This window comes from Babylonia areolata, chromosome 18 (genome assembly GCF_041734735.1).
Source record: "Babylonia areolata isolate BAREFJ2019XMU chromosome 18, ASM4173473v1, whole genome shotgun sequence".
Taxonomy (NCBI): domain Eukaryota; kingdom Metazoa; phylum Mollusca; class Gastropoda; order Neogastropoda; family Buccinidae; genus Babylonia; species Babylonia areolata.
The window spans coordinates 45219204-45246973 of record NC_134893.1 but is presented as its reverse complement, the minus strand read 5'-3'; the positions used below and the strand labels follow the sequence as shown (position 1 = coordinate 45246973).

The following is a 27770-nucleotide window of genomic DNA, read 5'->3' as shown; positions in this document are numbered from 1 at the left end:
ATTTTACAAAAACATCTTGCATTCTGAAATTGTGTTTATCTAATAATCATGTTATTTAATCATTTTACAATGTGTGTATGAGTGTGTGCGCGCGCATGTGCATGTATGTGTGTGTGCATGTATGTGTGTCGTTTGTGTGTGCATGTGTCTGTGTGTGTGTGTGTATGTATGTGTGTGCAGATATATACATACACTCTGTATGTGTGTGCATTAATGAATGCATGCATTTGTGATATGTTTGGAGAAAGAGAAAGAGAATGAAGTGAATGAATGTACACATGTATAGGTGTGCACATTCAAGTGCACACAGAGTAAGTGCGTGTGTTTGTGAGCAGGAACAGACACCTCCCCAAAAAGTACTCATATGCAACTCATGAACATACCTGGCAATAACTGATATTGTGTGTGTTCAGCTTTCCACTCCAGCTCATCCATTCCAGAAAAAAAAAAATCAATATCAAACCATGTACACATAATAGCAATTTGGCTTCAAGAAATTTTATTTGGCATTAATCTCTTTCTGGAAGCTCACACTCCAAGCTTATAAAGGAAAGATAAAATCATGGAAGGGTCATTCTCGTGAACAGATTTCTATACACACACACCACATCAAGAGCAAAATGAACACACATCAAAATGAAAAACCAAAATGCATTGCACAAGTTAGCAGGCTGAGATCCGTTTGAAATTCAGCACGGGTGAGTGGGCACCCGAATTGCTTCCCCTGGACCTTGTACATAGCAATGATGCTCTCTGATTTGTAAACCTTTTTTTTTCCCAGTTGTCAAAATCCTGGTCTCAATCATCTGTCCACGATTCTGAGCATGAGTTGTGGGAAGTGAACATAATGTCGTTATTAAAACAGAAAAAAGTTTGAAGGGGCATATCAATGAATGGATTAACATGAAACCCACTGAAAACAACCACAATCCTCACTTGTCAGTGAACGCTCATATAATAACACAGATATTTTAATTCAAATGAACATTCAAAAAAGTAATTCTGGATCACTTATTTACGCCCCATTTTTCCACCTTTGAGCAAAAAATTGGTTGTTTATCAGCATGTAGAGGTAACACTCTATCAGGCGGTGACTGCCTTCGTTTCCAAGCAGGAGTGGGATTTGTTCCTGATAAAATACATCACTGAGAATTTCATTGCTCGCACACATTCACAAATACATGCTCTCTCTCACCATGTACATGTATGTGTTACATGAACGCTCTCTCTCTCTCTCTCCTATGCGCACACACTACACACAAACACTAACAAATGCACTGCACTCTTTCTTTCTCTCTCCTCATGTACAGTTGTATCAACTGGTCATGACTGGCTTGTGACTTTTCCAGTTTCTGGGTGTGATTAGCTCATGATGATAACTATTCCCATTTCTCAAGAGGAAGGTTAGGTGAAATCAAATACAGATGAGGCATCTTCATACACTTAAGAATGTATGAAAGTGAGTTCTAAAAGGTAAAATAGAGTATTTCCTGGATTACTGAAAATGAAATAATGCACATTTTGAGAGATTTTTTAACGAACCTTTTATTTCAAAGGCAAATAAGTGATCAAATCTACTTTGGAATCAAGAGCTATAATGAGACCTTCAAATTATGACAAATACATGATCAAATTCTCCTTCAGATTTAATCTCCACACCTTCCAACACTTCCCACCAAAAAATGTTTATTATAATAATAAAATAATAATAATAATAAAAGATACAATTATTAAAATGTACTGGAATACAAAGTATTTCAAATTTTGATCAAAGACAATTAAATAAAACGAGATTAAACTGCCTGTTCTGTAAAGTTATGTTTCAGCTCTGGACTGTCTCTCTTGGACTTGCAGCAAATTATATAATACCCACATTATCTCTAAGTCTAACTCACTCTAGACTATCATCTGCACAAATATCATTTTTTTCAAATTTTCACACACACACACACACACACACACACACACACACACACACACAGACACTCACTCTAGACTATCATCTGCACAAATATCATTTTTTTCAAATTTTCACACACACACACACACACAGACACACACACAGACACACACAAACGCACACACAATTTGTCAGTAAACTGAGTATTCTCCACAAAATCAGAACAGTACTGGAAAACATATAATTCAATCTGTACACATTAAAAGTGAGGTGTTACGAAGGCAGGACAGAAAAAACTAGATCAGAATGTGAAAGGAGCGCAATACGGATGTGTCAAGTGATACTTAATCTACATTCCAGTTAGTTTAAGCCGCTTGTAATTTAATGAAAAAAAGCTGTGGGAAAGGGAAGCAGCCAGCAGAATGATACCAGTTCCAGGATAACCAGCATTCGTTTGATAAATATGGCCATGGCAACATTCTGAAAAAGAGTAACTGTCACTTATCTTTTCTTTTACTCTTTTCTTTTTCAGTAGAGAATTCTAAACAAAACATTATTTTATGTACATACATTCCAGGATTTCCTGTTGATATTCAGTTACCTCTTTATGTCTCTTACTGATCTAATGGAGGTAAATTGCTGAAATTGAAGAACAGTCTAAAACTAAAACCTTTTTCTTCTAGTTCTATGTACTCTTAATTTACTTCTCTGGTTTATTTGGGTGGGGGTTTTTGTTTTCTTGTTTTTGTTTCTTTTTTCGGTTTTTTTTGGAGGGGTTTGGTGGTTGTTTGTTGTTGTTGTTGTTGTTGTTGTTTTTTTTGGGGGGGGTTGGGGGGTTGTAAACTATTTCTACCTTGGTAGTGTCAGTCTTTGCATCTGTTTGTATCAATCACAAAGGTGACCTGAAAATTCTGCTACTACTTTTAAACCACTATGGTAAAAAGTAGACTAACAAGTTTTTCACACACAAACACACACACACACACACAGATGTACCCACGGGCGTGCATTTAAGCATTCTAATACATACACCCCAAATACACAACAACAAAAAAGAAAAAAATAAATAACACAGCACAGCATCCGATCAAATCACGCAGTGCGCTTTCTCCTGACTCTCAAACCTTTCCCAAACCAGCCAGGAACAGATACCAGCCTTTTCCTCTTCCCTGAGGTCTGGTAATTCTCTGAGTCCTCGTCACTCATCTCACCATCCCTAGTCCTACTAGCAAAACTGGAGTCACAGCCACTAGAAGACACTGACGGTTGTTCTGAACTAGGTACCCTGATTTCTTGGTGTTGCTGCATAGTTGGGGTTCTGGACAGAGCAGGACAGTGAAAGGCAAAGGCCACACCAGGGCTCAGGTTGACCACCACCTTCTCTGGAAGTTGACTGCCAGCAGGGTTCACAGCATAAGGAAGATGGTGATCGAGAAGTGCTAGGTTAGAGTTTGTGTCCCCCTGTAGCTTCTGGGAACTATGCACACCACCTTGTTCACTGCTGCTGTCATTTATAGTCCATGGATCGTAACTGGAGGAAGCTATCACAGATGCTGGTGATGAAGAGAGAGAACCCCCCTGCATTTGTTGTAACACCCGAGTGTTCAATGAGCAAGGCAAGGAGTCCCTGATATTACTTTGCATTTTCCGTGCTGGACAGGCTTTGTGAGCAGGTCTGGAGTAGGAATGGTCAAAACGTACATTGTGCACAAGTTTTGCATAGTCTGAAATGGAAGCCCCAGGTGGATTTTGTGCGTTGGGTCCCTGAGTGGTGGATATGGTATCAGCCATGCTGAGAGGTGGTGCAGCATGAGGGGTACAGTGGGTGGTGCTAATGCTAATGGGGCTGGTGGACAGGTCTACACGGAACACTTCCTGATCCCCCTTGTGCGACGACAATGACGACAGCAGCTTTGGGTGGATAGGGTCAGAGATGAGCAAATGACAGAGGTTGGGGTGGGAGTGTTGTCGCTGCACAGCTCCATGCCCTTCAATGTGGTGCAGAAAACTGTTAATACTGGGCACAGAGGTGGTGGCACTGTCGGAAGGTGTGTTCTGCACCAGTGATGCCCTGCCAATGGACGTCATGTTCGCAGAGCTCTTGATCACACCTCGCTCCATCAGCATCTGTTCCAGCTTCACACGTACTGGGTCAGGAATGTGTCGGTTCTCACCATCAACTGCAAGACTAAAGGAAGACCCATTTTCAGACTCTGACACTACATGAGGGAAGAACTTTTTTCCTGTGTTCTTTGTCTCTGCCAGAGGAATGAACTTATTCTCGGACAGCGACTCTGAATTCAACATGTGACCAACTTGAAAAGCGGGATCTGAATCTGAAATGGGTAAGTACAAGAGTTTGGCTCTGGAAAAAGATCCTTCCGTTTTTGTGACGTGATCAAGGAAATTATTGATTGATTTGAAGGCTTGAAAACTGTGACCTTGTCCATCAGGGTTGGCAACTCTGTTTTTTCCTTGGTGACCGGATGGCTGGGCTGACTCATTTTTGGGCACTTTGTGGGGTTTTTTTCTCTGGTTGTTGCTGGTGAGGCTTGACGTCTCTAGGGACCTCTTGCTGGCAAAGTGCTCCTCTCCTTTCTGTACTGGGGCCTGCAGTCGGAACAGAGGGTCCTCCTCCCTGCATCACACAAAAGACAGGCTGCTGACACCACTTCTTTTCACAATACCTATGTTTTTTCAATCCGGTCCTTTACATCCGAAATACAGAATTTATTTCATATCCACTAAAAAATATCACAAGAACATGACTGCTGTTTTCTCTTTCTTGAAACTAAAATCATATTCATGCAAGGTCTGACAACTCCCTGTGAAATGTGGCAGACGATAATAACAAGTAAAATAATTTTAAAGGATGCTTTAACTAAACAGACACACACACACCCCAAAGAAAAAAGAAACCTTTCTAGAGGGACAATATAACTGAGATGGCAAAAAAATTGTAATACATCATCCATTAAAAATGTTACTTCACTTTTAATGAAGTGTTTGTGAGGTAAGTGTGTTCAGTAAACCTTTCAGTCTGGTTCAGGTTCTTCATGTAAAATGTGTTCCAGGCTTGAACTATTTTTTAGACCTTACCTGCGATAGGCTGGCACAGTAAGACCAATGTGCTGGGCTACTCGCTTCAGAACATCGTCACATCGACCTGAAACAATTCATACCAACATAGCCTGTTTATGTGTGATGGGGTAAGATACCAGGTGTGAAGGGTTGGTGGTGGTTGTTTTGGATTGAATTTAGATGTGGAGAATGAAATGATTTAAGAATTAAAGAGGTGAAAGATCGCTATACAATCCTAATGGTGACCCTAAAAATGTAACAAAGTGTGCTGAGGTGGTAAGGGTAGGGTAACAGGTTGTTCTGGATTCATATGAAGGAATTTGGATTAAAATAATGAAAAAGAGAATTTAAAGGATGAAAGGAACCAAGCACAGGCCAGGGACATATAGAGGCCAGTCACAAGGGGTTTTCTACTGTTTTGTAACAATAGTTATACAAAAAAGAAGGAAAAGAAGAGGAAAACTGAGGAGAGCAGTGGGACACTTCCAAGGCTCCACTAACAGTGTACTGAGACTGGTCAAAATTTTGCAGAGCAGCAAAGACAGTCTTCACATTCACCTGCCTGCGACCATAGCCTGTCCCGTGTGTGTCTCTCCCCAAAGGCAAGCGTCTCACAACAATGCTGCACTGTCTTCTTGTCCTCTCTTCTTTTCTTTATTTAGCTATTGTAAATGTACGATAGTCAGTCGTTAATAAAACTATAGAAAAACCCTTTGTGATTGGCCTCCTTTTGTCACTGGTCTGAGCATGGATCTTTCAATTCTGTTAATGTTTTATTTCCTTTAATCCTATTCTCCCTTTTATCTATCCACGTTCCTCCAAATTAAATAATAATAATAATAATAATGGTACTTATATAGCGCTAAATCTTGTGCATAAACAAATCAAAGCGCTTTCGCACCAGTCATTCTCACGCAAGCATAACTCTAAAACTGAAAAAAAAAAAAAAAAAAAAAAAAAATCTAAAAAGACAAGGAAGAGGCAGGGAAGGGAGGCGATTTTGGGAAGAGGTGGGTTTTAAGGCCAGACTTGAAAGAGCTGAGTGTGGAGACTTGACGAAGCGAAAGAGGAAGTTCATTCCAATTGCAAGGTCCAGAGACAGAGAAAGAACGGTGGCCAACAGTCGAGAGTTTGAATCTGGGTATGTGTAAGTGGAGTGGATCCGAAGCTGATCGTAGTGAGCGAGATGGAGTGTAGAGGTGAAGGCAGCCACAGAGATAGGAAGGGGCTGATTTGTGAATACATTTGTAGCATAGAGTGCTGATCTTGTACTTTATTCGGTGTGAGACAGGGAGCCAGTGGAGATGTTGCAAAAGAGGAGTGGTGTGCTCAGATCTTTTCTTTCTGAGGACGAGTCGGGCAGCAGAATTTTGTATGCGCTGAAGGGACTGAATGGATGAAGCAGGCAAACCAGACAATAGAGAGTTACAGTAGTCAAGGCGAGAGAGAATGAGAGAAACGACAAGTCTAGATGTTGCGTCAGTGGACAGATATTTCCGGATGGAACTGATGCGCCGCAGTTGACAGTAGCAGGATTGACATGTCTGATTGATAAATGTTTGCATGGACAGTGTGTTGTCAAGGACAACGCCGAGGTCCTGACTGAAGTGGACAGAGGGATGGATGTACTGCCAAGTTTGATTGTATTAGTTGTAATGGAAGAGAGTTTTTGTTTAGTTCCTATGATCATTGCTTCAGTTTTGTCCGCGTTCAATTGTAACTTATTTAGAGTCATCCAATTTTGAATATCCAGGAAGCAGTTAGATGTTTCTTGCAAGAGCGACAACAGTTTTTCAGGTGTATCACTCTTCTGGAGTTGAGTGTCATCAGCATAAGAATGATGACTGACATTATGGCGGTTGATAATTTCAGCGAGAGGAGCAGTGTACAGTGTGAAGAGCACTGGGCCTAAAACAGATCCCTGTGGGACTCCATGTTCAATTTTAACGGGTTCAGACTGGAAATTATCAACAATGACAGACTGGAATCGATCAGTGAGATAAGATTTGAACCAGTTTAGAACAGTGCCGTTGATACCAAATGTAAAATGAAGACGGGAAAGAAGGATTGAATGGTCTATCGTGTCAAAGGCGGCTGACAAATCCACACATAACCCCCCACCCCTCTCTTCCTACCCTGTGTCTTACTTCATCACATATGAAAAACAGTTCTCAAATAACTAAATTTTGGGTTACCCATTTTCACAGGAAAACCTGTCTTTGCATTTTTTTAAGTTAAAAAAGAAAAGAGAGAAATGTACGTCAAGAACACAAAGAACACATTACAAAAATATACACTGTTATGTAATGTTTCGTGTAGTATATTTTATCGTATTGTATACCTCTTTTGTAACAACAGATTTCTCTGTGTGAAATTCGGCTTACTCTTCCCAGGGACAGCATGTCACTACACTGACTGTTCCAACTTCTTTTTCCTGCATGTAAGTGTATTTGTTTTTAAAATGTATGCTGTACACAGGACCTCAGTTTATCATATCATCCAAATGACTAGCGTCCAAAACACCACTCAAGGTCTAGTAGTGGGAATGAAAATACTGGTGAGTGAGATTCAAACCAGTGCACTCAGATTCTCTCACTTCTTAAGTGGACATGTTACCACTTCACCAACATTCCATTGAGAAATAAAGAGAGAAAGGAATGACAGTCATGCTCCCATGCTAAATTCTAACAAAACTTTTGGCCAGTTACAAGTACACCAGTAAATCCAGTTACATACCACTTCATGTTTTTTTAACAAGGCCATTCTCTTTAAAATGCCTGATGAAGCATACTTAATCATTTTAAAATACAGACAGCATCAACCAAACTGATAACTAAAAAATACACACATCAGAAAGTGTCTGGAATGAAACCTGTGCTGCGAAGGCCTAATCCCCTTACCCACCCGGAGCTTTGAACACACCGGCAATGATGATGTAAACATGAAGATACTGCTGCTGACAGTACCACATAATGATAGTCTGTCAAAGGTTCCAATGTCATGAGATCTGATGCGGTATGTGTGATATGTGAGTGAGTGTGGGGGAATTTATATTCAATGACTGTCTGAGTGTCTCTATGAATGCATACATGTACATAGTCACACTTAAACTACTTACTATACAGGGCTATGTTTTACTTTAGTTATATTCTACATATGCAGAAACACAACCAAACAGCTCGCACAGATTTAACAGTATGTGTCAGGTCTTTTCTTCTGGTCTTACCGTGGATCTTAAGACTGGCCTGCTCATCTTTCGGTGTCCACTGCAAGTTCACAATGACCAGCTTAGGACGCTGCTCTGGTCGAATGTCCATCCTCCACAGACATGGATAGCGACGCAATACCTGTACAAAGAGTTCAAGTCCATGGATTCTGTGATTAGTGAATGAAAGTTGAGTATTTTCTGTCTATCAGAATAGTGATCTCCGAGACAAGTACCGTCTTTGGAAGCAGGCTGGTGTAGTAGGCCTCCTTCGGTCATGGCTGACCATGGATAGAGTATATCCGACCTAATGTCTAATTGGGCTGTCGCCTGTGACTGTAGAGACCGATGCGAGAGAGACAGTCTCTATCGCAACGGTCACAGGTGTAAGGTGATACTGGTCTGTTGGCTGCCATCCCTTTTCTGCGAGCGAGCTTTTCTGCTGCAGCAGCTGACAGTTTGTCCTCACCAATCAGTAGCCGATTCTTGAGAGTGCTTCTCCATCTGTTGCGGTCATCTGCAAGGTCCTCCCAGGACTTAGTGTTGATCTCAAGCACCTTCATGTCACGTTTGCAAACCTCTTTGTATCTCACCAGTGGGCAGCCGATGCTTCTCTGTCCTGTGGCGAGCTCTCCATAAAGGATGTCTTTTGGGATGCGACCATCTTCCATGCGGCAAATGTGGCCCAGCCAGCACAGCCAATGCTGTCTCAGCATGGTATACATGGTCGGGAGGCCATCGCGAGTCAGGACTTCAGTGTTTGTCACCTTGTCTTGCCAGGAGATGCCGAGTATGCGCCATAGGCTTCTCAGATGGAAGGTATTGAGCCTTTTCTCCTGAAGAGCATGTGTGGTCCACACCTCACTGCCTTACAGCAAGGTGCTGAGGACGCAGGCGTTGTATACAGCCATTTTTGTCTTCGTGGTCAGCTTGGAATTTGTCCACACTCTTTGTGTGAGGCGGGGTAGCGTTGTGGCTGCCTTCCCGATCCTCTTGTCGATCTCGGTGTCAAGGGAGAGGTTGTCGGTGATGGTGGACCTGAGGTAAGTGAATTGATGGATGGCTTCAAACTCGTAGTCATCAATGGTGATGGCTGGTGGAGATGGCGTGTCTTGGCCTAGAACGTTTGTCTTCTTGAGACTGATGGTCAGACCAAAATCTTTGCAGGCCTGGGAGAAGCAGTCCATTAGTGACTGCAAGTCCCGCTGGGTGTGGGTCACAACTGCAGCATAGTCAGCAAAGAGCATGTCTCTGATGAGGGCTTCGTGGACTTTTGTCCTTGCTCTGAGGCGGGTGAGATTGATGAGCCTGCCATCTGATCTGGTCCGCAGATAGATCCCTTCTTGTGCTGTGCTGAACGCATGCCTCAGGAGGAGAGCAAAGAAGATTCCAAATAGGGTGGGGGTGAGGACGCAGCCTTGTTTGACACCGCTGCGTACGTCGAAGGGCTTGGAGAGGTTACCATTAAACTGCACCGTCCCTTTCATGTTGGAGTGGAAGGACTCAATCAGGCTGTGCAGTTTGGGGGGGGCAGCCGATCTTTCAAAGAGCCTGAAAAGGCCGTCTCTGCTGATTAGGTCAAAGGCCTTGGTGAGGTCAATGAATGCGACATACAGGGGCATCATCTGCTCTCTGCACTTCTCCTGGATTTGGCGAAGGGAGAAGATCATGTCAACCGTGGATCTCTCTGCTCGGAAACCGCACTGTGATTCCGGATAAACACATTCGGCCAGTTTCTGCAGGCAGATTAGGACCCAAGCGTAGACTTTGCCTACAATGCTGAGAAGCGAGATGCTTCTGTAGTTGTTGCAGTCACTCCTTTCACCCTTGTTTTTGTACAGGGTGATGATCTTGGCGTCCCTCATATCCTGCGGCACAGTTCCCTCATTCCAGCACTGACAGAGGACTGTGTGCAGAGGATGCAGAAGAGTTATCTTGCAGTGTTTAATGAGGTCTGGGGGAATTCCGTCGCTGCCAGGTGCCTTGCCTGATGTCAGGCTGTTAATGGCCTTGCTGAGTTCGTCCTCAGTTGGCTCTGCATCAAGTTCTCCCATGACCAGCATGCACTTGATGGCATCGAGGGCTGAGTTGGACACCATGTTTTCTGTGGAGTAGAGGTCGGAGCAGTGTTCCGCCCATCTCTCCATCTGCTGGATAGGATCGTTGATTACTTCCCCAGTGAAGGATTTGAGGGGGGTCTTTGGAAGCAGGCTGGTGAACACACCAATATGTGCAAGAAGAACAAAAGTGAAAAGGAAAACAAGATACTGAAAATTCACTGTAAATTAGTTCCCAAGAACAAATGTATTCTTGTGTTGTACTTGGCTGTGATGTTCTGTACTGCTGCGTTGGGGTCCTTTGTTATTAGTATTGTTATTAACAGATAGTGGTAGATTAACAGATAGATAGACAGACAGGGAGACAGACGGCCAGACAGACAGATTGATAGATATAGATACAGACAAATAGACAGATACATAAATAAGACCGATAGACATATCGTTGGATGGATAGACTGATATACCTTCAAGCTAGATCCCAAACAGATGATCAGGTCGGACTTGCTGGCAGCTCTGACAGCCTGTTTCCACCTGTACGGAGACTTGAGCCCTCCCTTTTCCCCAAAATGCACAATGCTGTCCACCAGCTCTTTTCCACATTTGCTGCATGTGCGACCAGTCTTGTGCCGCCCTTTGGCTGTGCGCTCCGTTACATCAAACAACCTCAGATACTCCTTTTGTGGCTTGCAGTTCTTGCAAATCTGAAAACCAGGCCAATCCATTTCAAAGCAAGAAAGGTGAAACTGGAAACAGAGAGAACAGAACTTCAAAAAGCAAATACAAAACGCTCTTTTCTCTCTGGGTGGCTTAGATTCTAATGACATGAACACAGACTGGTTAGGTAAAGGCAAAACAGTGGTGAGGTAAAAATGCAAACAAAAAGAAATCTGATTCCTCTTTCGGCTTTTCCATTTTTTCTCCACAAACCAACTACAGTACAGGTGATTACTTCCACACCTGAACTCACCATGATCATTTCCAATAACCATAGAATATAATTATATCATCAACCAGCACAAGGATCACTGTAAGTTGTAACAAAACAAAAAAGCCAACCTCAATGAACATGTTGCCATGGACCTCTGACATAGAGGTGCGAGGATAACCACTGCGTATATGAAGACCGTCGCAGTTCTGGGAAACAAGGTATTTCACCTGCAATCATAAACACAGCGGTAAGCTCAAGCACTCCACAAATAAGCCAAACTGGCTGACAGAGACAGCTGTCATGTATGTATACAGATTACATCATGAAAAAGTGTCAGTGGAGTTTACCCATGAGGGTGAAGTACACTGATGATAGACCTTACACTTTTAATGAGACTGCAAATCCATCTTTGTAAGGGTACACAACGGGGAAAAAAAAATCATTCAACTTCAAGGCAAATAACTGGAAAATGCCACTAAAGGCAAGGTTCTCTGCAATTTCAACATCTCATGAAAAATAAATCTGAAATTTTGAGGAATCCTTCAAAATTTTTACTTTCAATTTAATTCAAGATGCAATTTTTTTTATTCTAAAATGGGCTGTTACTGTGTTGGGACTTGCGCACTGTATTAGGCCAACCATTCATCACAGCCACTGTATTCTGACATAAACATACTTTAACTGCTTAAAATCTTAATTTAAAAAGAAAGAACTCACTCTGCCCATTTTGAAAAGCTTAGTGATGCACATATGAGTATATGTTGGTTCAGCGTCAACGAGATCTTGAGCTCTGAAAACAAAGCATAAATGTTTCATTACAAGAAACACTCCTAACAAAACATTATACTCCTTCTCCCTCAACTCCATGAAAAGTCACTGGTGTGCCACACAGAATTTACAGCAAATGAACATACAACATCCAACACTTTTTCCACTGACCTTTTTTTTTTCAATCGGAAAAGCAATGAAACGCAAAGACCAATCCAAAAGCTTGTATTCTTACAATCATCTTGCAGAAAAACCTTTCCATTAACAACTTTATCAAAGGATTACACACATGCATATAAATAAGCAACAAATGCACATATAGAACTAGAAAACATTTGGCTTCCTTCGTTAAGAAATAATATCCACCCAAAGATACCTATTTTTCCAATGAAAACTTGAACAATGAAATTCATATGTATATATCTGATAATAAGAATATGGTTTTAACCTTTAAATTTCTTGTCTTTCTTGGTTTGGTAAGTTATTCATAAGGAAGATTGTGAGTTTCACTAACTTTTAACTGATGAACCCCAACACTTACAGAAATGATGACAGGACGTAACACACACACACACACACACACACAAAAACACAAACAATCCTCACTGAAATTCCTAGACACTTTATACAATTATCATGTGCTTTAAAAGCTACCATATCGACCATGCATGACCAAGGTCTAAACTATCCATTTGATTGAGTCTTGACTGTCCAAGTCTTCCCTCTGTGCAGACTGTATCTGTGTGTTTAAGAGGACATTGAAATAATTTGTAAGTACCTCAAAGACTGCCCTTTTCTCAGCAGGGTCCAAACACCATTAGGGCCCCTGTAGTCAGGAATAGAAGCAGCCTGCGCACACATGCAAACACAAAATTCAGTTCATGCTGTGACAGCCCAGCAGACCTCGTGGGCCCATCTCCAGACTGACATTAAAGGCTTCAACTTCAGGATCAAAATATATACACACAAATATATCAATAAAAAAAAAATCCCCGACATATCCAAAATGATAATTAAACCTAAAAGACCAATTCAAAACCATGTTTATCCCCTGGTCAACGAAAAACTTAAATAAGAAATTACTTACACATATACACACTCATAGATAAACACACATTCACACAACCACACACACAACCAAAACATTGATCATTACACACTCACTTTCTTTGCACAAAAGAGCCAAATGAAAATAAAGAGAAAAAGGAAATTTTCTATAGATCAACATACCGTACTGATGCCAGCACCAGTGTATACAACTGCACTTTTAGCAGACAGCAACATCTGTGCCAGCTCTTGACATTTTTGGTCCAGTACATCAGGCTCATCTTCAATCTGAAATCAAAATAAGAATATCATATCTTAAAAAAATTATAATCTGTAATCAATACATGTGTCATTGTATGCAATAATCATTGTATAACAGTTGTAGTACATACACATTTGAGTATACTATAATGATTGTCAGCTCAAAGGAGAGCAAAGTTATTGTTTCTCTATATTTCTATATATATACATCAACATACTATAACTATAAAAGTTTCTTCTTTTGTTTAGTTCCATCCCCATGGATCAGTTTTATGCATACATGTGAACATGTGAACAACTGTAAATGTGAGTGTCAAGCCACTCAAAGTAGGGAAGGGAACGAAAGGAAGTGGGGAAGGCATAAAAGAAAGTTAATGTCATTACAGAATTCAACTTATACATCAACATGCAAAAAAAAAAAAAAAAAAAAAAAAAGCTTCATCCCTTTGAATCAGTTTTACACATGAATGTGTATCATATGATTGTCAAGGTAAGGAAAGGGGAGAAGGGGTGTTTCAGTTTCAAGGTGTCGAAGCGAGCAGACTGATCCATTTCAGTGCTATATCATGTACATGTACATCACATCTGCTTTAAAGAAATAAAGAAATAAAACTAAAAAGGAGTTGCCTGATATTCACATAAACCCAATGCGCTGATCATACCTTGAGAGCCTGTGCTAGCTTTGTGCAAAACAATGACATAAAAAGAAGTGTAAACAGTAAACAAGTAAATTTATATAGAACAAATAAGTAAACAATGATAATACTAGCAGGGGCTAGGAAGGGCAAAACAGAAAGTTCATCTTTACAGAATTCTAGTATATTTTCAACTGAAAAAAAATACTGAATCAATCTAAAAATATCACCTGCCCCTAACAGCATGCACATGCATAATTCATAAATCATGCAATGAGTTTGTTGCATACAAAATTTTACAAAATTACATACAAAATTTTACAATGTCAAATGACACTTACCTCCAGAATTCTTTCTTTTTGTTGAAGCTTTCTCTTTGCATTTTTTTCTGCAGTTTTCACAATATCTGGAAGCTGATGTAATGTGTAGATTTCTTCTTCTGTACGTTCAGCTTCCTCCTTCTTTAAGATGTTAGAAACCTGGACAGGAGAAAAATGGATACCAAACATGGTCCATAGAATAGAACGTATTAGAAAGCAAGGTAATCACTCCCAAAAAATATAGATCTCTATACAGAATGATGCATAACAAAAATGTTTTGGATTAGACTGAAGACCAATGAAGTATCACACACACACACACACACACACACACACACACACACACACACACACACACACTCACTCACTCACACACCTTCCTTCCTTCCACAGACTGACCACAATCAAATGTTGATTATTCTGTCACTGATGGGAGGATCTGCAGGAAAAATCACACACACACAGTAACACACAAACAAGCGCGCGCGCGCACACACACACACACACACACACACACACACTAGAGACAGAAGGGAGAGAGAGGGAGAGGGAGAGAGAGAGACGCTATAGAAAATTTGAGAAAAAAAATTATACAATCAATGCAAACTGAAACTATACAACATACAGATTCAATATCAGAATATGACAAGCACAAGCATGTGTCACTGTCAGCATTGTTTTTTTGGAGAAATTACTTCCCTTTGCATAATGATGTAATCTTGTGTGTACATTCTACTCTGGAAGAAAGCAAACAAAAAAGAAGGAATGTCGAAATTTTATACAAAGAGAGGAATGAAAACAAAGCGGAATTAATTTGTAATGTTCATGACAACAAAAGAAAAGGTCGAAGAACCGACAAAAAATTGTCAGTCGAGTTCAACTGCCTCCAGTCAATGAAACTAAATTTCGATGTTAAACTCTTAAATGAATGGACAAACAACACACCTGTCTCAGTTTCTTCCTTGTTTCTCGCTTCTCACGTGCTTGACTTTGGAAACGACGAATAGATGCCAATCTCTTCGGTCTGCAGTTTGTTGGTGTGCTGTCGTCGGCCATCTTCAAAACTATACCATGGCAATTCACAAATGAACGAGAGCAGCTAAATTAAAATATTTTTTTCGCCTTTACAGTTGTCGAAAACTAAAAATTAATATATAGCTATTGCATATAGTCTATTTTAATTTTCATTCCACGACATGTAAATATTCCATGGGTTTGTAAAGGAGAGGGTGAGGGGATGATGGGGTGGGGGAAACCGAGAGGTTAGAGGGCACGTCATTTACGAAGGGAGATAAGTGAATCGCAAAGTAGGCTACGGACTGGTGTTGCTTCGAAAGAAAAAAATCCATATGATGCTGCTGAGAAGCAAAAAGATCCCCAATAATTTCCTTTATCTTTATATTTCAATCAATCAATAATATTTACATTTAATCAGTTCATTCGTGCTGACACTGTTGAAATCAAATAACCCCGACGAAACTGAAACCGAAGGTAACTAAATCAGTTTGCTGTTACAAATACGAAGTTTGATAAATAAATTAGTGAAAATAAAATAGGAAACTATACTTTCAGTGTAGTGTAGATTTCGTTGTAAAGCAACTAATCAGTCTTTTCCTTTCTTTCTGTTTTTTTTTTTTCCAGATGATTGTTTTTGATTCAAACTGTAAGTGTAATCCGTAAGTGTATACACAATCATTTTATAAAATGTATCATTGCACTTGGATAAAGAAGGCAATGTTAAAAGAATACGTATATATGAAAAGCAGTTCAGTACTTTTATAAGACACCTTCAGGTTCACATCACATCACACACACACACACACACACACACACACACACACACCAGGTCTCAGCTCTCACGAGTTGGGTAAGAAGAATATAATACAAAAACATCTCTCAAACTTGATATTCTTGGAAATTCAAAAAGATATATATGGATGGGTGTTGAAATGTCAGCAGATTCGGACTGAAATATGGAGAGCAGGGCAGCTGCAGATTTGGAGAAAACAAATGAAAAGTTTGTTTCAGTGAAGACCTTCACATTTGGAGATGATACAGAAGAGTCCACCCTGAGTGTGAACATTCCTGAGGTGATTTTGCTGTCAAGACTGTGTGTGTGTGTGTTTGGGATAAGATTAGGCATTCTGTTATACATGATTATTCTTGTTGTGATGGGTGCACTCAACATGGGTATTTCTGTGTTTCCATGACCCGTCAAACTCTGACATGAATAACAGGATCTTATTTTACCTTCAGGCACAATCAGGTTTGCACATATTTGACCAAATAGGTCAGAAAAACTCCACCTTAAACACACCAGGTGCTGCAGGGATTAAACCCAGGATCTTCAATACACTGATTGAAAATTCAACACTGTAACCACATCTCTATTGCTTCTGATATAGTAACTTCCTTTTCTTGGGTGGTGTGGGGGGGGTGGGGGTGGGGAGGTTGTACAGCTGTACCATATCAACACATTTGTATTTTGCATTCTGAGTGTGATATAAATTCTTTTCTTCTATTTTGTATTTGTTGCTTCTTTTTTTTTTGCTTTTTTTTTCTTTGCTTTTTTTTTTTTTTTTTTAAAGTGCACCACATAAATAAGATAACATTTCCCAACATGCTTTCAAAGAATAAGCTTACATACACACATAGACACACATATACACAGACACACACACACAGTATACACACAACAAACTCACACACATATACACAGTATACACACACACACACACACACACACACACACACACACACACACACACACATAACTGGCACAGTTTTGTGTGTCTTTACTCTACAGCATCCCAGACTTTTATCTGTTTTTGTTGAATCTGTTTCATCAGTTACCTTTGTCATTCGCATTATATGATGCAATGTTTTGTTATGCACATTTTCGTAAAGAATCCTATGTGCTTTGTAGGTGGCAGATCCAGATTATGGTATGTACACCTGGCCATGTGCACCAGTCCTTGCTCAGTATGTCTGGAATCATCGTCAACAGGTGCAAGGAAAAGTTGTTCTTGAGGTACAAGCTATATGGTAGAGAGAGGAAGAAGCACTTGTAAATGAGCTAAAGTTAGCAGTTCCTTAGCTTTTGCCTCTTGCATTAGCATTCATCAAGTTCCAATGAAAAATTATAGTTTTGTCTCTGTCCCTTGACGTCACTTTAATCAGTGGACAAACTATTACACATCTTATACAGTTACAGCATTAGTGTCAGATGGGTCTTTCAACAACAGGGTTTTAAACACTGAGTGTGTCCGCATCTGTAGTGGAAGTCAGCAGTTTGGAAACTGAAAAAGAAGCGTTTATCAGATTGTGATGGTATGAACATGCACTTTTTTAAATGGGTTTTGGAGATTTGTTACTCTATGAATTGTAGTGTCATGTGCCTATGACTATCATAATGATATGTGCGCATGGGTGTGACGTAGAAAGTGTTTGGTGCAGAGAGCCCAAATGAAGGCTGCGGTGTATTTGTGTGTTATTATTATTTGGTTTACACTTCGAGTGTGATGCGAGAGTCACTGGAATGTGATGCGAGAGACACTGGTTGCACCGAAAACACTACATGAATTACCCTTTTGTTCTATTTGTTCATGAGCTTAATCATTTTAGGTGGTTGGACAAAGTTTATGAACTGAAATCATTTTTGTAAATCATGATGAAACTACATGAGATGTATGATCATGTGTAACATGGATGAGGCAGGGGGCAAAGACAGTCTTGCTTGTGTTTGTGTGATGGTTTATGTGCATGCAGTTATGTTTGTATGCACACACTCAAGTTTTGTTACCAATGATGTATATTATGCCTGTAATTGTTTCACTGTCAGCTTCAGTTCATTATTTCTATTTTTGAATTTGAAAAAAAAGAATCTTGGGGTTGACTTACGGCATGACACTGGGCAATGTCAGATGTAGTGTTTTATGTTCTTTTGTTTGGGGGCTAAAATAGGCATCAATATGAATGGTACACCTATGTCCACAGATAGGCAGTGGAACAGCTCTGTGTGGTGTGGTAGCTGCCAAGTGTGGGGCCAAGGTGATTCTCAGTGACTGTGCCCTTTTCCCACACTGTCTTCACAATTGTCACGAGAGTGTTCAAGCCAACCAGCTTACAGATGTGACCATCATTCCACTGACGTGGGGTCTGGTGACTCCTCACCTTCTCCAGCTTCCTGCAGTGGACATCATTCTTGGGTCAGATTGTTTCTACGACACCAAAGGTGAAATGAATGTTTGCTTGTTGTTATTAATGGGTATTTAGTACATGCGTGCTCATTTGGTGGGTGAGATGAATGTTTGTTTGTTGATTTTTATGGGTATTTAGAATGTGTATGTTCATTTGGTGAGGCAAAACCAGCACCAGGTCTAATGAAATGCACAGCAGCTCCTTTTTTTCTCTGAAAGCAATTGTTGCATCGTCCATTGCTTCAGTTGCAATGGAACACTGGAACCTCCATATTTACTGTTGTGTTTGGCTGAAGAAGGAAACCGTTTTTTGTTTCTGATTATCCAAGAATTTAGTGCCATTTTAACATCAGTTTTCTTTTTTATCATTTTTAATTTATAGGGATCAGAGAGGGATTGAATAAAAAAAAATTTAAAAAGCGTACTGTAGCAGGAGGGGTTGTGTGCATATGTGTGTGCATCTGTGTCTGTGTGGGGTGGTAGTGTCTATGTACGCGCATATACCAGTGTGTGTGTGTGTGTGTGCATGCGTGTTCCCTTTTAAAACTAGGTTCAGTGTGAAAAATCATAAATCAGCACATCAGGCCATAAGGACATCAGTACCCTCCTGATGACAGGAGAGAATGTTTTGTTTGTTTCTTGTTGTTAATTCAAAATGCGTTTGTGTGTTTGTTTTTATTTCAAAGTGCACTAGATTTAATCAAAATGACTCGGAATAGACTCTCAGCTGGATGAAAGTAGCGCATAATGTTTGGCGTTATAGTTAGTTTCATCAACACAGAACAGATAAGAAAAGGGCCTTTCATTAAATAGTTCCATCAACACAGAACAGATAAGAAAAGGGCCTTTCATTTTTGGGACAGATGAAAAGAGTGTGGCTGTAGGTTTCTTTCCATTTTCTTTTCTTTTTGTCAAGCACATCGCCAGTAGTGTCAGAGCAGCTGTTGTCAATGACATCATACGGAAGTTTCACCCCTTTTCCCCTCCCCAGTTTTCTTTCCAGATTTGCACAGATCTTAGGAAATGGAATGGCCTCTGGGTTTGTTTTTTTTTTTGTTTTTGTTTTTTTGTTTTTTTGTGGCAGTCACGCCTATCTGAGATGCTTCTTTTTCCTTAAAAAAAAAAAAAAAAAAATTTTTTAAAGCGTACACTTTTCTGCACTCTCACATCCCTGATATACTTATAACATTGAATGATAGAATTGATAGAACGATGATAGAATGGATAACACAAACTCACTGTTTTGCTCAAATATTTTCATTATCATGAGGGATTATCCTTGTAGCAAAATGTACTGACACTGATTTGTGAATCTTTTCATTTATGAATTCTTTTATCAATGATGGGAAAGAAAGATTCAGCATTAAACAATGGTTTAAAATCAGCAGGTTTACTGTTTGTTTTTGTTTCATGTCACTACTGTTCCATCTTTTTCCTTTTCAAACTTCATTAACCTTTCCACTTTATACTGTTGCAGATTTTGAAGATGTGCTGGTCACTGTGTCGTCCTTGCTCAGATGCAGTCCTCACTGTCAGTTTTGGTGCACATACCAAAAGCGAAGGTATGGTTCTTTTCAACTGCATATCCAGTAACACCCCAGAATTAATGTTCAGAAGCTACAAAGTGACTGCTAAGTGTATTGAAAGCAAAAAATGTAAAGCAAGCCTTCCCCCTCCACTGAACCCTTGGTCTGGATACTAGTCTTTTGATGAGTCAGTAAGTTGAGGTCCTGTGTGAATCATGCAATGCACAAAGGAACTCAAGAACAACATGAGGGTAGTCCCTCAACAATTCAGTAGAAAAGTAGAGAAAACCACTTTGATAGGGAAGCAAAATGCATGCAGACAGTGAGGGGAGGGGGGGGTTCATTGTGGTGGGTCAGACAGAATAGCCATAATTTTGCATTGGTAAATATTTTTGACAAGAGTTAATGAACAATACAATAAAGCTCAAGTGTAGCATTGCGTAATGGATGTTGGGGAGAGGATTTTAATGTTGTTTTTGGTTTTGCACATTTATCATTTTACACATTGCTCTTCTGTTTTCAGTGCTGCACGTTCTATCCAGTTTTATCTGATAAAATGGGGGCTTGCTGCTTTTGAAGTTCCTGTCAGCTCATGTGCGGAGACCAGCAAAGACTCTAACAATACGAGCTTTGACAGTGTTCACTTATTTGTCATCACACTGAATACCTGAAGCAAGTAGCTATACAGACTGATGAAAGGTAAGGCAGCTCCAATGCCTTCCCCCCTTTTTTGTCATCATAAGGAAAACATAATAGAGTGACAAGGTGTGACGGAGTAGAGTGACAAGAATGAGACAGGCCCAACAGGGGACTTGATTCACATATTTGTCATAACATACAATGCAGAATGGGAGGTGGTAGCGTAAAGTGGTAAGTGTTGCTACAGTACAGAGGTAAGTCCACTTGATGGTCATCCCTCTGCATCAGGAAGCTGTCGGAATAACAGAGTCTGGCAACCCGGTGTCCATACTGTTTGTCATTACATTGGATCTATGCAGCTGACAACAGTGTCAAGAAATCAGGACTGTGACAGTGATGTTGATAGTATCCACTTGTTCATCATCACATTGGATACATGCAACTGTTAACAGTTGTCACAGTCCCAAATGATATTTATCAGACAGCAAACAGCTGGACAAGGATGATGTTCAGTAGTTTGTCACTTCACATTATACCTGAAGCAGATATGGCCCATTTTAATGACAAGGATTGTTCCTTTTTATCAGCAGATAACTGCTTCGAGTGGCACACAATCATTACAGCTGCTTCATGGAGTGCCCACCTGTCATCGCAAAGACTGACAGAGTACATGCAGCAGATTGAGATAAACAGTGATAGAATATTGTGACCAGTCCTGTTAAAGGAAATGCTCTTTGTCTTCACTGGTCCAGCAACAGATTTTAAGAGATTCACTGGTTTTCCAACAGGTACCTGACATTGCTCCACCCAAATGATATGTTCCAGGAGCAAGCTGGAAAAATTCTGTAAACCTGTTCACAGCCAGCTTGTTACTGAAGACGATCACTGGGGTAGGGGGAGGACAGGATCCTGATTTTCTTCCAAACACTATGTTGATAGCAACAGCAATGTTTGCTTAAATGCAAACCTCTGCACAAATTTAAAATAAAAATGTTTTTAAAAAAAAAAAAGAAAGAAAGAAAAAAAGCCTCATATTTTACCATAGTGTCATGAATACTGTTTATTCTCAATGTGGTCTTTTTATTTTTCAAACAAATAGAAACAATACCTGATGTCAAATATAATTGTTGGATACAAATAACCATCACCAGCAATGATTTGTAAAAAGTTTCACCATATCTCTAAATGAATAGAAGCAAGACAGTCATGTGTTTCATAAAGATTTTTGTTTAGTGAACCAAATATACTTGGTCTGTGCTAAACTGCATTTTGTTCAGATGTGCTGCCTTTGTGTGCATGTTTGTATTAGGAGGGGTAAAGCGTTCAACGTGTGTGTATGCATAGTTAAAATGACAACAAAAATTAATGTCCAATAAATCCTAAAATACAATGATAATACAAAAGATACAAGCTGTGCTTTCTAGTTTCCCTTAATCCTCATCTCTTATTTCAACTGCCTCTTTGTTCTGGTTTCCTCTTTGTTTTTCCATTTTTTATTTTTGTTTTTATGGTATAAAGACAATATAATGACAAGGAGACACATTTGATGTTTCTGACTTTGCTTAGTGTAGCTGTACCCATTTTATCCAGAGCAAATGCTGCATAAAATGCTTTGTTTCTGGAATAGTGAACAAAGAAAGTATTCTGCTTCAGTCACACAAATACACACACATACAAAATAAAACATGTTTTCTTAAATCCATTGTAATTTTATTCTGCTCATTTTGAAATCATTAAATAATAATACCAGAACGAGATGAGTTCACTGTTTACCAGTACATTCATTATGAAATGCAATATCTTCACCTTAAATTATAACTGAAACCGAAAATTTCTCCTAATTATGGCTATATACAAATACTTGAAAAGTTTGGAGTTCAAACATTTTCAGAAAACACATTCTCATAGCACTTCTTTAGCATTATTTTTAGAATTATAATAGATATTTATCAGTAAGTGTCAAATACACATAACTGGTGTCTGATTTGACACTAACCATTAGTATAAGAGCTACTGGCAGGGATTTAAATTAGAAATAAATGGGGGCGGGGAGGGGGGGGGTCTATTTTATTTCTTTTGTTCCCAAACATACTGAGTTCATAATCTTTCTCGGTCATCGTCTCCACCCATTTCCCTAACCATTTCCCCCATTTTCCAGCCTATGAAAACAAACTTATTCTTCTTACTCCCCTCTGTTCCTTGTTTTCTCTTTACCACTGCATTGCACTCTGCACATACAAAAGTACTTTTTGCCATTTGTGAGACTGAATTATCTCCCAAATCGTTCATTTTAGAAAATAAATAACTTTAAAAAATACTTGGTTTTCCAATTCCCCCATCCCCTATATCCCACATCCAACCCTCAGGTTAAAGTTAAATTTATTTGAACATGATTGAGACTGGAAGCATTTGCACAGAATATAATTTACCTATCGCTGTTTGTTTTCATTAGTTTACCAAACAAACAATGGCAAGTTCTGCTAAGGTATGGACAGTACATAGTTTAAAAAACATCATTGCTTCAGCTTCACTGACTGCAAACATAATAATTTTTGCTTACATTCTTTAAGACAGAGATGATAGGGAAAAGCAATGCAAAATGGTAGATAAGAATGGAATGCAATGCTCCCTTCCCCCTTACCCACTGTCCCTCATCCCTAGCAAGCTATTATGAACATATTGATTATGGTATTGACATAAACCCCATGATAAATATACCAAAAAAAAATACTGGGTTTCTGGTGGTTAACTATTCCAATGTATACTTATAACCCTCCACTTCAAACTATCCTCCCAAAACGAGCAAAATAATAACTGTTCATCTTTCTTTTCTTTTCTTCTTTTTTTTTCCTTTTTTTCCCCAAGAGTTATAAGAAAATATTCTCTTTCTTTGAGCAAAGATACACATTATGCTCAGATGGAATATTCCGTAACACACAAAAACTCAAACAAATTTACTTCATAACAAATTCGTGTTTGGTTTATGTGCTTCACTCAAGCAACAAGACAAACTGAGAAACTAAAGTGACAATACATTTGAAATCATCCAGATGGCACACCTGAAAAGAAATAACTTACTAAAATATCAACAAGCATGTATGAACAGAAGCAATGTAACAGAAAATTTTTGGCCTGTAGAATTCATCAGAACTACATCCCTTCCTGCTTCATAGTAACAGTCACAGTGGAATATGTTGGATGTCCACTAAGTGTTATGGGTTTTAACTGAATAAAAATCATTATTATATAAGGTTTGATTTGGTTCCTTGGTGAAAGACAGACAATCACACATCTGTACTGCAATGTGTGTGTGTTTGACTCAAGTTCATGCAGCAGTGAATGTGTGTCTGCATATATGTCACTTGCTCAAACTCTAGTATTTTTTTCGTTTTCTTAAACAAAATAAACACACTAAAACAATAACTGTGCGCAGAACTGCCTGTTACCTTGTATATCACTCAAGGCTGACAACATGCTAAATTTGTCAACCATTTTGCATTCTATTTGACCCTGCCTCATTTCTTCACATTTGTCAGTCTTTCACAGAGAAACCTGGTTGCACCCACTCTCTTTCATAAACACTCAAATGCAAACATCACTTCAGGATAACCTTGACAAACCTAATTTTCTATCAATGACAAGCCTCACGAACATAAATATTTCATACAAATGTCAGGACGTACCATTATTTTCGGCCTTTAAAACAGTTTCATGACATGAAATGCACCCCTTGCATTTAAAAATACATACATAACAGCTCACATGACACACAAGTATAAAGTGTGCCAAAAAAGGCCATTTGGTTGTTCACCTGTTTCTTTGTTTTACTGTCTGTTTTACTGTCTTTTTTTTTTTTTTAACAAGTATGGTTATGTAACCTTTTCAGTGCTGGGCTTTATTTTGACTTGAGCTTCCTATTTGCCAGGTGGTTTTGGGTTGCGGAGGATAATAATTAACCAAAAAATTCTAGCACGCAAACTACTGCAAGAAAGTATACATAACCCTGCTTTTCTGAAAGAAAAATTAACAGACTATCAAATTCATATTGTCAAAGGACCATTTAACTCACTCCGTACGAATAGTTTTCTCCCTTGCTTTTCCCTACAGACGACCCATTTGTTAGGGTTAGGAAAAAAATCTCAAAAAATACAAAACATAAAGTAACTGAATGAAACTCACTGTACTTGACCCACTGACCTCTCTCCTCACATCCTGTGAACGCACACCCGCCTCCCTCTTCACTGCTCTCAGAAGTTGAGTCACTATCAGTACCTTCTTGCTGGTCGCTTTCTTCACTGCAGATACTTTATCCAACGTCTTCATCATCCTCGTTGATGTCGAAACTTCAGTTTGAAGCATTTCTATCACTTCAGCAACAGTAAAAGCCGCTGTCATGATCTAGTTTGCTCCAAAAATTTCCACCTGTATTGCCTGCGACGCCATTTTCAATACGTATGCAGATTAGCTTGTCATGTGGGGTCCTGAACTCGCTGGCTCGCTGTGGAATGTGTTGTTAGGAAATCTCATGAAGAAACTTTCCATTTGACCGTTGACACGGTGTAGCTGCGATTGTTATGCTACCCCATGAGGGAAAACGTGGAAAATGTTTAATTGTTGAAACCACTATATTGTTCCATCGTCTGGAACGCTACCTTACGTCAGGAACGCTATAGTGTTCCATCGTCCGGAGTGAGTTAACACAATGATTGTGTGTGTGTGTGTGTGTATATATATATATATATATATATAACAAAGGGATTAACAATGACCCAGCTGGCCCACAGAGCAGAGGGGAGGAGGGTGATCACATTTCATAAGTTTGCTTGCAGACGACAGCTATTTAATCAATGTGAGCATGCTTTTCTTAAACTATGCTGTTCACACATTTCATGACTTGCACGAACCTGTTTACCCCTTTCATCACTCACTCTCCCCCCCCTGCCCTGACAATGTATGGTCTGTATTTGAGGTCAACTCTAGGTCAGTCATACAGCTATACTTGGCCTCCTGCTCTGCTTTCTCTCCTTTGTTGGCAACATGTATCTCTTCAACTACCCCCACCTTCCCTCCTCTCCACAAATCTTCTAACTTTCAGTCATGTCAAGTGAATCATCAAGCAAGATTTTGCCACATCTAGCACTCAATTTATCATCATCAATGACTTGTAAAGCTTACGCAACATCTTTGCAAGCAAAATCTCCATTTTTTGTTGTAACTAACTGCTGTTTCAAGCCATTAGGATAAGGTTGTGGTACGTCATCCACCATTTTTAAAGCATCATGAGGGGGGAATTAACAATAACATCCAGAAATTATCATACAGAGTCTCAATGGCAGTTGCTCCTCACGGATGATTAAAGTAGACATATCAAGCTTTCTGACTGGTGGTACTGGGACACATCAACTTTAAAACAGAACTGTGGGAAATCCTGAAATGACACTGATGTATATGTACATATAAGTACATCATGGGGCAAACAGCGAAGCATTTTTGCAGACGTATATGTATGTCATGGGCACCTAAGCTGTTAAATGTCACTCATTAATGGTGAAATAATGAAAAAACAAAGAAAAAGCTGGACCTTTATTGTACATAGACCAAGCAAACTGTTTTAAATGTATACATACAAAAGCAATACTGCAAAACAAAGATAAACACAGCAGATATATGCTATGTGCTGTATCAAATTTCTTTCTCTCTCTCTCTCTCTCTCTCTATTTTCCTTCTTTTTTTTTTTAATATGGCGCTTTTAAAGGGCAACACTTCTTGTAAGAATGAGCAAGTTTATATTCACATTTAGATAATAGTTATACACTGGGTCTGTGAGGCACAGTAATCAAAGTTGAGAAAAATGCCACACCTAGGCCGAAAATTATGGTAGACTTACAGCAGTAGTAATTACTAATATATCACTGAACGAAACATTTTCTTCCAAATGTGAAATGAAAACAAACAAACTGGAATACCCCAAAGACGTGAAACAGTGAAGGGGGTACGTTCATCCTCTTGAAAACAGGTCACCAGTTCAAACATCGGAATTCTCAAAAGCTGCCCCTGGAAAAGATGAAACAGAACGAATCCGGACGTTACAATCTTAAATGGCAAACATTTCATAATTTGCAATTAAACACTTCCATAACAAAACACAATAGATAAAGGAGGGGGGAAAAACAGAACAAATCACGCTTCAAGCGTGCTGAGGAAACAAAAAAGATCATCAAACTGTTGTGTTCATATGACAGAACATCTGTGTTTTCCAAAACAATCTTGGATTGAATTACAATATCTAATCCTATTCAAACGATGGACGGGAAGGTAATCAAATACTTCAATATCAATTTCCGCTCAAGCTGTAGGGCCAAATCAACAAGAATGAAAAAAGTATAAAATGTCATTTGAAAGGGAAGAAGTGTCATCAACTTCAACAGATCAGAATGATGTTGATGATCTTTTTTCCTCCATCACTTTTTCCATGCTCATCAATAAAATGAACCCACCTCATAAGCTGCACATTTGAACGGACTGATTTGTACTATCATCGCAAACATCTCCAGAGGTTGAGAAGAAACTTCAAGGTTCTCACACCAAGAGCTGAGAGAGATGGAGCAAACAAAAATTAGGAACATGAGTTTTCAGACAGAAAAAATCAAACTCTGAGGCACAAAGAATTTATTCAAATATTGAAGTATGGTGTTTGTTTTTCAACAAAAAACAGTCCCCTGTTATTTTTTGCTAATATTTGTTACCTGCCTGAGCCAAAGCATGATTCAGATTCAGAAGCTGAATCTGTGGCATTCTGTTTTCAAAAGCCATTAAATCCAATTATTTTTTTAACTGACTGCACATTCACATCAAACATCAAACGTTAATAGCTGTTTAACCATATTGTTCACAAACTGTTTCGTTGCAAGGAAAAATATTTTACATCTGGCAAGAATTTTACCTCCATTCCTAAATATAATGCTCTCAAGGCCATCAGTGAAAACATAAAACTGATGAGAAAACTTTTTGGATCACAAAATATTTGACATACTCAGTCCACCTATTCTAGTTTCAATGTGGTTTCAAACAGTACAGACTGATCCACATACAGTACACCATATCTGCTGTATACAACATAATATGAAAATATGCAAAATTCACACACTTCACAATATGTAACAAATAACCCTATTTCAACCACAGTACATGAAGACTAACA

General features: G+C 39.2%; 3 protein-coding genes across 6 annotated transcripts in view; 1 reads left to right on the top strand and 2 right to left on the bottom strand.

The window, feature by feature from the left end:
* Positions 1 to 493: 493 nt before the first annotated feature.
* Positions 494 to 15269, bottom strand: LOC143292836 (uncharacterized). Its single transcript, XM_076603452.1, has 10 exons — positions 15151 to 15269; positions 14227 to 14364; positions 13173 to 13277; positions 12721 to 12791; positions 11892 to 11964; positions 11303 to 11401; positions 10711 to 10947; positions 8208 to 8328; positions 5000 to 5066; positions 494 to 4538 (listed from the first exon to the last, which is right to left on the bottom strand). Exons 1-10 carry the CDS (start codon positions 15259 to 15261, stop codon positions 2993 to 2995), a joined length of 2568 nt encoding a protein of 855 aa, XP_076459567.1. The 5' UTR covers positions 15262 to 15269; the 3' UTR covers positions 494 to 2992.
* Positions 15270 to 15506: 237 nt separating this feature from the next.
* On the top strand, positions 15507 to 23447 carry LOC143292834 (histone-arginine methyltransferase METTL23-like). Of its 4 annotated transcripts, none has more exons than XM_076603450.1 (6): positions 15507 to 15696; positions 16234 to 16295; positions 17132 to 17236; positions 18202 to 18439; positions 19882 to 19966; positions 20454 to 23447. In XM_076603450.1, exons 3-6 carry the CDS (start codon positions 17153 to 17155, stop codon positions 20599 to 20601), a joined length of 555 nt encoding a protein of 184 aa, XP_076459565.1. In that variant the 5' UTR covers positions 15507 to 15696; positions 16234 to 16295; positions 17132 to 17152; the 3' UTR covers positions 20602 to 23447. The 4 variants fall into 4 exon arrangements, with proteins under 4 accessions (XP_076459565.1, XP_076459563.1, XP_076459564.1 ...); XM_076603448.1 differs by having other exon boundaries at positions 16165 to 16295; XM_076603449.1 differs by having other exon boundaries at positions 16162 to 16295.
* Positions 21572 to 27770, bottom strand: part of LOC143292833 (luc7-like protein 3) — a 23141-nt gene continuing 16942 nt past the window's right edge. The window contains exon 11 of the mRNA XM_076603447.1: positions 21572 to 26623. The gene's annotated coding sequence lies outside the window, so the exon portion shown is untranslated. The remainder of the gene's footprint in view (positions 26624 to 27770) is intronic.